The sequence below is a fragment of the Solenopsis invicta genome, chromosome 3 (genome assembly GCF_016802725.1).
Source record: "Solenopsis invicta isolate M01_SB chromosome 3, UNIL_Sinv_3.0, whole genome shotgun sequence".
Classification (NCBI taxonomy): domain Eukaryota; kingdom Metazoa; phylum Arthropoda; class Insecta; order Hymenoptera; family Formicidae; genus Solenopsis; species Solenopsis invicta.
The window spans coordinates 1,851,083-1,862,559 of NC_052666.1; the positions used below are offsets into that span (position 1 = coordinate 1,851,083).

Here is an 11,477-nt window from a genome sequence, read left to right on the forward strand (position 1 = left end):
TATATCTCGCAAGATCTCTCATGGCGCAAATCACGTGAACGACACAAACTGCCTGGCGTCGGGCGTAAACAGAAAACAGAGCGCCTCACGAAGGACAATGCGCGTGACGTGTTAGTGGAATTCGCAAAACAAAATTCTTTAGGTATGACGGGAAGAATGGGAGGGGGAGGGAAGCCGTCGAAAAACACATTCCGCAGCTTTTCGCCGAACTTCGTTTTCCGAACCTCGAATCACCGAGCGACTATCGCCGTAATAGAAAAACAATTTTCTTCTCTCTCTCTCTCTCTCTCTTTCTCTATCACTTTAAATATGTTATATTTAACTTGTCAAATATATTTAACTTGTCGAGAAGACGTGAAATCTTCAATTTTACATTATTATGATGAATGTACGCCCGCAAATAATAAAATTTAATGCAAACGAGATTACTTAAATATTTGCAAGTTAAAAGTAACACATTTAAAACGCACAAGAAGGAATATTTTCGGTTTATACGGGACATCGCCTGGAAAAAGAAAAAAAAATGAAAGTAACATGATTCTGGCAGAAGGCAAGGAATGAGGAGGCGGGGAAGGGGGAGAACTAAAAATGCCGGACCGTAGGAATGTGGGTGAACACATACGCACACGGAAAAAATCTCTGCGCTTATTCACAGATGAAACAGCGTAGCTAATTATCGTGACGTAGGACGTGTTCGTGCCGAGGATCGAGGACCACGTGCATGTCGAGATCATATGCCGGTCTCGAGCGGCGATCGCCGCCGGCCGGCAACAATGCAGCCCATTGTCAACGCGGCAACCTATTCCGAACACGATGTTACGTCACTCCCAAATTTAAACACGCAATTCAGAGTGTATCCCCAGGATTCACAATAAGCAACCACAAAGGGGGTTCCGACGTACCTGGGAGAACCTTCCTCGTCCGCGCCTCGTGCGTGTCCGTGAACCGCAAAAAGCGCCGGTGATGGTGCAACACTAGAACGGCGATATAGATCGGTGAGATCAGCATCACGATAATACGTCGTGAAAACCCAAACTCGAAAACCCGAAAACGCGCAATCACAACCGTACGAGAGATATAAGACTCGTTCGGACTTCGGACACTGTCGAGAGGAACCAGGAGAAACTGCCACCCAGGGGGGACAAACTGCCTCTTGGAAGAAGAGGGGACGCTTTTCTAGCGCCACCTGCTTCTGTCCCCCCGGAAAAAGCGAACTAAAACAGGTCACGTGACGAAAGTGGGAGAAGTCACGTGAGAGAAACGTGCGCGCGTGCACGTATCTACAGTGTGTAGGTTTCACGTATATATACGCGCATTGACACGCACACACGCACGCTTGTGCATAGCGCACACGCACGCACGTGGGCATACAAATATGTACGTTAATATACATTAATGTATATAATTTGATTATATATTTGTATTTCTTTCATTTCCAACTTTTTAACCATTATTTGAGTTTATAAACTATGATTTACAATTTATTCAAATGTAATTAATGTTTTATAAAACACAACTTTTATACATGAAATAGGAAATAGAATGCAACATATTTTCCCGTCTCACTTAACACAGACTTCGGACTGTCGGATATATAAACATCAAATACCCAGTGTGGTTAAAAAATATGTTGCACAGCACATAGATGCTATCAACTTGCAACATATGTAAACACACACTACATTCACACTTTACAATTACATGTACAATAATTAATAATGTAGTAATTATAAATGTTACAATAATCATACATACATACAAAACATACATACACGTATAACATTAAAATATAATTGATGGATATAATTAAAAAAACATACATGAAATATATCACAATAACAATGTATCACACTGCTACACTTCTTCTCAGATGCAATATGTTCCGCTTTTGCTAAAACTTTGCATCTTTCCTTTGATCTCATCTCCACCCACATACCAACCACACTGCCTGAAGGCATATCTTCGTTAAGAAAACATGACTTCTTCAGGTAGATGACTGATCGAAGTAGAAGGACCTACCTAACTTATTGTTTTTAATCTACTCATTCATTCGTTCACAATAAACATTCATATAACCCAAATTTTTATATAAAGATAAAAAAAAGAAAAGTAATACACATTAAAATATACAAAAACAAAAATTAAAAATGCATACCATTATTTACAAAATTTTTTTTTAACTGAATATTTTATATCATTCTGTAGATTTTTTTTTCTTTTTTGAGCATTATTTTTAAAAATCGCACGCATTCGCTTAATTTCACACACGTTCTTTATTACATCGTTTTGCAACATTTCGACATCGTTCTGATCAATATTAATTTCATTTTTATGATTGCACCACCATACAATATTATTAATCGCAATAATACGCACTACTATTTTAAACATGTTGGTGTGATGTTCCATACATTCATGCCAATTCATACTTGCATTCCAATTTTCTAAAAAATCTAACAATACTTTTAAAATATTACGACGATGAGCTCTAGTCCTTAATAATTTATTTGTCAAACTTGTGATTTGTTTCATGCAAAATAAAAACGAATTACTTCTCAAACTACTTTCACAATTTGTACAAAAATTTACTTCTTTAAGAATTAAGTTAATAATATCATTGTGACGATCCATAGAAGATGCGATCATCACTTCTTCGGCAACATTTTTATCCAAAATTAATTCTGATGCTTCATCATCGTTATACGTTACACTACATTCATTGTCACTAGATTCTAAATATTTTTCAAATGTACACAAAATGTCAAAACTGTCACTTTCGCAATTACCGCGACGCATCGAAATACAATTCAAATTGTTAACCAGTAATGTAAAAAATGATTCTTCGAATTGACGAGGTGTTGGATTAATGTTACGTACCGCGTGACTACGAATTTGGCCAAAATAATTTTCTAAAGGATCCTGATTACAAAATCGCGTATTTAATTTTCTAAAATCATATTTTTCATTTAAAATTTTCCATAAATTTTGAAAACCATTTATTGTTGACAACCAATTTGTTAAAGTTGGTACCGATTTTACTTTAGAGCGTGAAATTTTGTCGACAAATTACATTTTGTGCAATTGATTTTTCGCACTCACCCAAAACGTATGATGTTTACTGTTTTCCGTTACAGAACAACGTAATTCATTGGCATCCTCTCTTCTATCATCACCATTCACACTGTCAAATAGATCATTAAAAAAGTTCACTACTGTCGCTGTCGCTATTTCTTCTTCGCCTATTTGGATGTCTTTCTGGTTAATGGATACAACGCCTATAAAAAATATTAAAATAATTATTAAACAGAAATAATTTTCAGGCAAACATTTGTATGTACAAGTAAAGATAAAATTACAAAATATATCAATTATGTATATAAATACATGCATTTGTATGATTACATATTTTATATTATATCTCACATATACATCTTATACATACATACAAATGCATGTTTGTTACTAATGATTTTATTTTTATGTAATTATGTTAATTAGTATAATACTTACATTTTGATGTTGCGAAAGTTTGAATAACACCAGCTATAGTACCACTCATTGCTTGAACAGCGTACTTTACACGCATCTTCTTGATCTTGTCTTCCAGAATATGCTCCGCTGTTATCTTCTTTAAAAGTGGCCGAATGGTGTTGATCTTTTTATCCATTATCCAGGCTGTTTTTAATGTGTCCCACGATGCAAATCTATCTTCTTCCTCCGGAGTAGACAAGCGCAGTAATAAATCTTTCGATATCAAATTGTTCCGTATTCCTTTTATAAGATGTGGTGGATCGTATAAATGGATTACGTTTTGATCTCCAACGATGTATGTTTGATCTGTAACGGGACGATTCAAAATGAAATAATGCGGACACACATATTTTTATTTCCTTTCTCATTTATTGTATATTTACTTTCTGATGTGTTCTTCAAATTCTTCTTCATTGCTGTACGTAATAGTAGCTCTTTAATTGCAGCTACATTGCAAGAGCCTTGGTCACACACTGTCGCGACTACGTGGAAGCCTGCTTTTTTTATTTGCAATACATGTTCTTTAATATTACGAATTAATTGAGCGGTATTAGTCTGTTTACTACAAAAACTATATGAAAGTGGCATCTTCCAGCCAGAATGTAATCCGCGCAACATAAAAACTAAAGCGTGATCCGCGATTTTGCCAGTTCGATTATTGACCCAATCCTCAAGACCACAAATGATATCGTTTCGGACATCATAAGTGCACTTTGGTTGGATAGATATCTCATCCCACATAAGGATACACACCTTTTCTTTCATTGACATTTTTTGAGATACACTCTCCAAATGTCTCAAGATAAATGGGTTTAATCCAGGATGTACAGGTATTTTATGCAACACCGACTGCAATGTCTGAATAGATGGAATTTGTTTGAAAATGGCTCTTAAAGAATTATAAGCATGCTTCCCCATTGTCTTGTACAGAGTTAGTGAGAAAGCTTTTTGTTGAGCATTAAAACGTTGTCCCTACAGAATGTTAAACAATATTAATAAATACATAAAGTTAATAATACCTAAAATTAGCAAAAGTGATATTAATTACACATGTAAATGATAATTTCAAAGAATTTTTTTTATGTTCATTACTTTTTGTTTGTTTATTTTTTTATTTATAAATATCAAAATCATTTATTCTTTAATACAAATATTTTATACAAAATAATTATTACATAGATACATATTTTTATACCTATGATCTTTTTTATTTCATCAATTAATAATGATCGATCTATTAGTAATGCAGTTTTATTTGCTTTCTGTCTTTTAAATGTACACAAAAACATGCATATATGTGTGACTGTTTTTGTGTACAATTAATTTTCCCTTTTGATTACATAAAGAAATTAGAAAATGCTTTTTTTAAATATGAGTATATTTCTAAAAAATAAGTTAATACGGTTATGCACAATAAAAATTAGAAACAGGGGATAAAAAACAAATTTTAATGATTTGTGACACATAATAAATGTATTTATTACAATAATGTCAATATATTTCAGAAATACAAAATGAAGTATATGACAGAAATATAATATGTAATGCAACATACATGTAATGCAAATTAAGTTCTTTTTAAAATATCCGTTATGGCTATTGCACACAGGATGCCTCAACGCGTTACGCTCGGCAAGTAGTCAATCATTCTTTCGTTTCACAGCGAAATGAAAGAATGATTGACTACTTTGCCTCGTTGAAGCATCTTGTGTGCAACGGGCCTTAGCCTGTAGATTTTTCCATCTGCTTAACAGCCATCTAAAAAAAAAAGAAAATTATTATGTAAACGGCGTAGAAGATTAGAGTAAATAATAATTCAAATTGTACTAATTACTTACATTTTTTATCATCTTATCCAAGTGTTTTGATTGTCAGAGTTTGCTTTTTTCTTCTTTTACTCCTCTCTTCTGAATGATCTGTTCCTTTCTTTTTTCCATGTTTATTATACCTATTGCATCTTTTATTTTAACATCTGGCCCCTGTACACGAATACAAAATTAACTGTACAATAAAAATTGTAAATAAAAGTAGTATTAATTGTAAATATAAGCTTAAAAACATGCAAGTAAAAGAATTATAAAAATCTTACCTTGCTAAAAATACTAAAAATATCCTGTTTACCTCCTCCATACAAGTCGCTTTATAAAAGAATTTTGACATGCATATCACAAGTGCAATAGAAAATTTTCAAGCATTAATATAATGCAAAACCACAATTGAAAATCAGGAACCAGATTAATAGTACTTAGAAACAGTGCATCAGATAATATTTCAAAAACATATATACATGTGTAATTTACGAAAAAGAAAATTGATTCGTGTATAAAATCAGTTAATGTACATACATCATAAAAAATATAAATTAATAGATTAAATTGTATTAAATAAGAAGCTTTATATGTGTAATACCTTCATATTACTTAAAATCTTCAAAAATCCTATTAATAGATTGTTGTGCGTGTTATTAAATAAAAATATCAATAAATATTTTAAAATAATTGTAATATATTTATCAATACTTTTATTATATTTAATAGCAATATTGATCAACATAGCAAATAATCAACATAAAAACCTCAAAAATGTGTATTAAAATTGCAGAGTAATGAAGTGTATGACACAATAAATGTAATAATTGAAAAATTGTTAATGAGCTTTAAATAAAAAAGTAAAAAAGCAATAAGCATTATCATCGATTAATTAGGAAATCTACAGTTTAAGTTATGACAGATTATGTTGTATTGTAAATACTTTTAATTAAGACGCTTTTAGAAGTTGTGCATACCCATAGAAAAAAACGAAGTAAATGAATAATAATTATCTCGTGAGAAATAGCATACCTCCATGACAAACAGTAAATATATTAAGAGGGGGACTTATTTTTTTTTAAACGTTAATAAAAAGTGAAACATTTTATATAAATATAAAAAACATTTTATTTAAATATAAAAATTTTCTTAAAATGTTTACAAAAATAACCTCAAAGTTTTGAAAAGATAAATCTTTTTGTTTTTATTTTAAATACAGTTAACAAATAATTTTTTTTATGTTTTAAAATTGCAACCCCTCTTAATATTAATAAAGTAAAACAACAGATAAATATAAAAAGTATAGAAAAATGGAATAAAAAAATAACCAAGAACACACACAATATCAAACAAGACAAATCATCAAAGCAAGAAAATATGAAATAAACATACCTCTGGTGCACGTTTTAAGTTTTTTTATATGATATCGAAAAATATTTTCTGCGACTTCGTCAAATCTTCAGTGATGCTATCCCATTTATTTGTGCGTGATTTCTTTTTTTCCCTGGCGTGCTTTTCAATAAGTTTCTTCTTTTTGTTTACATGTTTCTTCAATCTTCTTATGTCATTTTTCAGGTATCTTACTTCTTCATGATCAATAGATTTTTTCAATATTGGCATAAAATTAGGAATGCACTGTACATTTTCCATTGCTACGTTACTGACATTAGTATTATTAACATTACTATTATTAACATTACTGACGTTACTGATGTTATTGATATTACTGACGTTACTGATGTTATTGATATTACTGACGTTACTGACATTATTGATACTATTGACGTTATTGACATTACTAACATTACTATATGACATAGCACAATTATCATTATTTATATCTATATTAATAATTTCTGCATTAGCATTTACAGTCTCTGTTTCAATAATTGAATTAATGGCTAAAGCTGGAATAGCATCTGGTTTTAAAACGCGCCTTTTGGTATAAATGTTAATCATTTCATCTGGAAAATGTACAGTACAAATCCGTAATTCGTCCAATACTTTTCTTGATGCACCTGTAACACAAAAAAATCTTTTTTGTAGATATATTATATTTTGCATAGACACAATATTTATATGTTTGGATAAGAACCTTCACATAAGAACATCCGTGAGATGTTACATTACATACAGCCCACTTGACGGTACAAATGCTTTAAAGCATTCTTTGGTTAATTTGTAAAATTTTTGGTTCTTATTGGTTAATCAAACGCTTTGAAGCATTTGTAGCGTTAAATAGACTGCAGCTTAAGTATAAACTGTAAATTTAAGCATGTACTTATAAACTTAGACTAACACACAAAGCAATCCATAATGTAAGTATAACTATGTCTTATAGATATTCTTGTGTGGAGGCTCTTTAAAGAAGTGCATTGATTCTACATTACCTATCAAATCAGTTCGTGTTATTGTTTTGAGTCATTGTTCTACTTTATTAACATCTTGTGGAAATCGATGCATGGGTGTATCCTTTTTGGATTTGCATTTGGGCACACAACACCTACGTACCATCTTGACTACAATAATAAGCGATGATATATATTTAGTATAATAAATTTAGATTATATATATATATATACTATATATATATAATATTATCTTACAATTAGTCGCTACAAATTCTCTGCTCTAATTCTACGTCGCAGGTCGTTACAGGTCCAACAAATCGCCAATAACTGCTTTGTCACGAAAGAATATGAAAAAATAAACTAAAATAAACAACGAATCCAACGATGTCCAACGGAGACTATAACCTTATAAACATATTACTTAATTTGATGACAAGGGGATTAGAGCGGAAAAGAGAAGGGTCGACGGTGCTGCCTCTATGACTGTCCCCCTTGTATTACAGAACTAACTCCACTTCCGTCGCTACAAAATCTAGCGAGTTTGTCCCCCCTGCTGCCACCGCAAGCGTGGTGGGGTGTGAATAAGAATGGCCGCGACTGCCGCAAGCCAAGCCCCCTACAGCGGCGCGCCGGCGCGAACCCTCGGCAGTTGCGCACTCAATTTGAACGTCCATAACGGTATTCGGCGATATACCAGGGCGGTAGTATTACAGAGTAATTAAAATTTTTTGCTTCTCAAATAAATTAATAATATAATTTTTTCCAATTTATACCTTTTTAAACTTGAGATAGTATAATTTTTTAATAAAAGTCAAAGTTTATTATTTTTTATTAATTTAATTAACAAAACAATCTGTCTTAATTTTTAATAATTAATAATTTAATAATTAATAAAAAATTTAATAACAAAATAATTTACATTGATTACTAATTAATCTAATTATTGCTCTAACAGTATTATCTTTTTTTCTTCGCCATAAATAATTATAGTTCAGAGTCTTTCGTTTGTTGTTGGACATAATAAGCATTTAAAAAATCTCAGCACTTTGGTTTTAAAGTAACTCGACCGTAATAGAAAAACTCTTTTGTTCCTCTATAATCGAATCGCTCTCTTACACGTCTTTAGACAAGATGAGTATCCAGTTGTTGCTGTTGCATTTTTATGATTTTCTGCAATGTGGTAGCGTCGCGACGCCAGGTATAAAAAAAAAGTTTGTCAAAATTTGTGACTACGGCACTGGCATTTCGAAGCGCTACCGCAGTATCGACCGCATCGAAGCGCTACCGTTAGCTTTATCTCGAGTTTTCGCCTTGCCCATTTTTTCCGTTCAATTAACTCGGATTTACTCAGAAACAAAGGTTATAATGAAAAAAATTCTAATGATACTTTTATAATGATTTTTTTTTAGCTTTCGATTGCGACCGGTCCGAATGAAATCGATTCAGTCAATCCCGAGATTTCGACAGCGAGTCTATGAAAAGTGTCACTTCGACGATTCAGTTTTCAGTGTTCGTCTTCTTGTCGTTCAGTCTCGCGAGTGTCCGCCAAGGCGCATTTACAACGCTCAAGACGGGCGACTGTCCGTCAAGATGGGTTCTTATGTGAGGTTATGCATTATGTAGCTACCTAATTGAGAGAGCGCTCGAGAGAGAGAGGAGAGAGAGATATGCATTGTGTAGCTACCTAATTGAGAGAGCGCTCGAGAGAGAGAGAGAGAGAGAGAGAGAGAGAGAGAGAGAGAGAGAGAGAGAGAAAGTATAATGCTTTTGTATTTTCTTCCTTGATTAGTCCGTCTCATTAAACGATTGCGATACGACTCTTTTACTGCGACCCCATTGTAGATGCCGCTTTATGTTTCTAAAAATATTTATAAAATGTTGATATATATTTCATAAACATTATTAGAAATAAAAGTATATTTTTACAAGTTATTGTAGTGTGCGCGCGACATGCGATCGCCGCGATCTCATCTTTTCGATCGTCTGTGTGTGTGTATGTGTGTGTTGTGTGTGTGTGTGTGTGTGTGTGTGTGTATGTGTGTGTGTGCGCGCCCACTGTCACCATGTGCCTCCCGTGTGCCGGCTTTTTTGTTCCAACTATGTAATGTTTATCAAGGTAATGTCTTTTCATAATTAATATGACATAATAATTAATATGACATAAAATATTAACGAGATATCTATATGTATATACATATATAAATTTTATATGTAATAAAACGTGATATGTATATACAATTAAGTGAGGTTAGAATCGTCCTCTTTCTTCTCTATTGAGAAGGAGCCTGTATGTACATATGTTCGTTGTTCATTATATCATTTTTGACATAGATATGAGATTATTATAATTATATATCTTATTACAGAATAATGTTCCTAATAAGTTTGAAATAAAAGTTGGCCGAAACAATATTTTGGAAGATTCGTACCACATATTATAAGCTCGAATCCGTTAAGAGTTGATATTCTAAAGACGAAATTATGGGTAGAATTTAAAGGAGAGATAGGCTTAGATTACGGTGGCCTTGCAAGAGAATGGTTCTTTTTATTGTCTAAAGAAATGTTTAATCCATACTATGGACTTTTTGAGTATTCTGCAACGTGAGTATTCTACAATGGAAACTTTATTATACTTACAATATATAATTTATAGAAAAAAAAATGGCACGATTTTTTTATTTTTAGCCATAATTATACACTGCAAATTAATCCTTGTTCTGGTATATGTAATGAGGAGCATTTAAATTATTTTAAATTTATTGGACGTATAGCAGGAATGGCTGTTTATCATGGTAAACTTCTGCGATGGTAGGTCTTAACATGTAGTAAAATGTATAGTAATTATAATAGTAATGTATAAAATAACTATATTTTTTGAATTTATTTTTTAGCTTTCCTTATTCGACCATTTTATAAAATAATGTTGGCTAAACCAATTGATCTGAAAGATATGGAGAGTGTTGATTCTGAATATTACAACTCTCTTCTATGAATTAATGAAAACGATTCCAGTGAATTAGAACTCACTTTAAGCCTTGACGAAGAAAGCTTTGGTCATACTTCCCAAAGAGACTTAAAGCCGAATAGTGCTAATATTCCTTTGACCGATGAAAATAAGGACGAGTATATAAGTTTAGTTATTTGGCTGCTATAACAATGTGATATTACGATATTAATTTATTAATTGAGTCTTTTCTTGGTTAATAAGATTATAATGTTGTTATGAAATGCAATTTATGTATATGGCTGTATATGGTAAAATTTTGACAAATTGTTTTCAAATGACATTGTAATCATGTAGAAATGAGAACAATCAATGTCATTTTGACTTAAACATTCTCTGCATATAGATATACCTTCTTTTTTCCACATTCAAATCATGAGATGTTATTATAATGTTATTTTGTTGTCAATAAATTCAATTCTTTAAATTTGCACTCACATAAAACCAAATTTTGGCAAAAAATTACTGTCTCGATACATTCTATATAATTAAAAGTTTCTCTTATTTTATATATCGCATATTGAAAAATAATTAAGATTGTAACTATTGTTTTATGAAAAATTACTTTGTTTTTTTTTTTAATAAATCAAACTTTTCTAATGTTGTAAATATAATTGATTATGTGTGTAATATAAAACATTTTATATTTTTTCTGAATAACATTAACTATAAACAAATAACTTTTGTTCTTTCTTTCACTATTTTATTATATCCACTTACATTTGTACATTTATTACCAAATTTTTATTTTCATAATGATATTTGTCAAAAATTTAATTTTAC

General features: G+C 31.6%; 3 protein-coding genes across 6 annotated transcripts; 1 reads left to right on the plus strand and 2 right to left on the minus strand.

Moving 5' to 3' along the window:
• Positions 1–1,486: 1,486 nt before the first annotated feature.
• LOC120357108 lies at positions 1,487–4,604 on the minus strand. Its single transcript, XM_039446814.1, has 3 exons — positions 3,915–4,604; positions 3,511–3,837; positions 1,487–3,275 (listed from the first exon to the last, which is right to left on the minus strand). Exons 1-3 carry the CDS (start codon positions 4,447–4,449, stop codon positions 3,067–3,069), a joined length of 1,071 nt encoding a protein of 356 aa, XP_039302748.1. The 5' UTR covers positions 4,450–4,604; the 3' UTR covers positions 1,487–3,066.
• Positions 4,605–4,990: 386 nt separating this feature from the next.
• On the minus strand, positions 4,991–8,276 carry LOC113005668 (metacaspase-2-like). 3 transcript variants are annotated; one of them, XR_005574321.1, is made up of 6 exons: positions 8,112–8,276; positions 7,946–8,017; positions 7,730–7,858; positions 6,732–7,357; positions 5,370–5,510; positions 4,991–5,289 (listed from the first exon to the last, which is right to left on the minus strand). XR_005574321.1 is itself a non-coding variant. In XM_039446815.1 (3 exons), exon 3 carries the CDS (start codon positions 7,296–7,298, stop codon positions 6,756–6,758), a length of 543 nt encoding a protein of 180 aa, XP_039302749.1. In that variant the 5' UTR covers positions 7,299–7,357; positions 7,730–7,858; positions 7,946–8,104; the 3' UTR covers positions 6,597–6,755. The 3 variants fall into 3 exon arrangements, 1 of the variants encoding a protein (XP_039302749.1); XR_005574320.1 differs by lacking the exon at positions 8,112–8,276 and having other exon boundaries at positions 7,946–8,104; XM_039446815.1 differs by lacking the exons at positions 4,991–5,289; positions 5,370–5,510; positions 8,112–8,276 and having other exon boundaries at positions 6,597–7,357; positions 7,946–8,104.
• A 418-nt stretch (positions 8,277–8,694) lies between these two features.
• On the plus strand, positions 8,695–11,218 carry LOC105205372 (E3 ubiquitin-protein ligase NEDD4-like). 2 transcript variants are annotated; one of them, XR_005574412.1, is made up of 4 exons: positions 8,695–9,806; positions 10,057–10,291; positions 10,376–10,498; positions 10,582–11,218. XR_005574412.1 is itself a non-coding variant. In XM_039447350.1 (3 exons), exons 1-3 carry the CDS (start codon positions 10,251–10,253, stop codon positions 10,604–10,606), a joined length of 189 nt encoding a protein of 62 aa, XP_039303284.1. In that variant the 5' UTR covers positions 9,867–10,250; the 3' UTR covers positions 10,607–11,217. The 2 variants fall into 2 exon arrangements, 1 of the variants encoding a protein (XP_039303284.1); XM_039447350.1 differs by lacking the exon at positions 8,695–9,806 and having other exon boundaries at positions 9,867–10,291; positions 10,582–11,217.
• Positions 11,219–11,477: the final 259 nt, after the last annotated feature.

Bases quoted from the DNA above. Each gene is read 5' to 3' on its own strand.
- LOC120357108 (XM_039446814.1), bottom strand. From the start codon at position 4,449: ATGGGGAAGCATGCTTATAATTCTTTAAGAGCCATTTTCAAACAAATT. The intron at 3,838-3,914 runs GTAAATATACAA...GTCCCGTTACAG, and splicing joins TTTGAAGAACACATCAGAAA to ATCAAACATACATCGTTGGA. The intron at 3,276-3,510 runs GTAAGTATTATA...TATTTTTTATAG, and splicing joins AACTTTCGCAACATCAAAAT to GCGTTGTATCCATTAACCAG.
- LOC113005668 (XM_039446815.1), bottom strand. From the start codon at position 7,298: ATGATTAACATTTATACCAAAAGGCGCGTTTTAAAACCAGATGCTATT.
- LOC105205372 (XM_039447350.1), top strand. From the start codon at position 10,251: ATGTTTAATCCATACTATGGACTTTTTGAGTATTCTGCAAC. The intron at 10,292-10,375 runs GTGAGTATTCTA...TTTTATTTTTAG, and splicing joins CTTTTTGAGTATTCTGCAAC to CCATAATTATACACTGCAAA. The intron at 10,499-10,581 runs GTAGGTCTTAAC...TTTATTTTTTAG, and splicing joins CATGGTAAACTTCTGCGATG to CTTTCCTTATTCGACCATTT.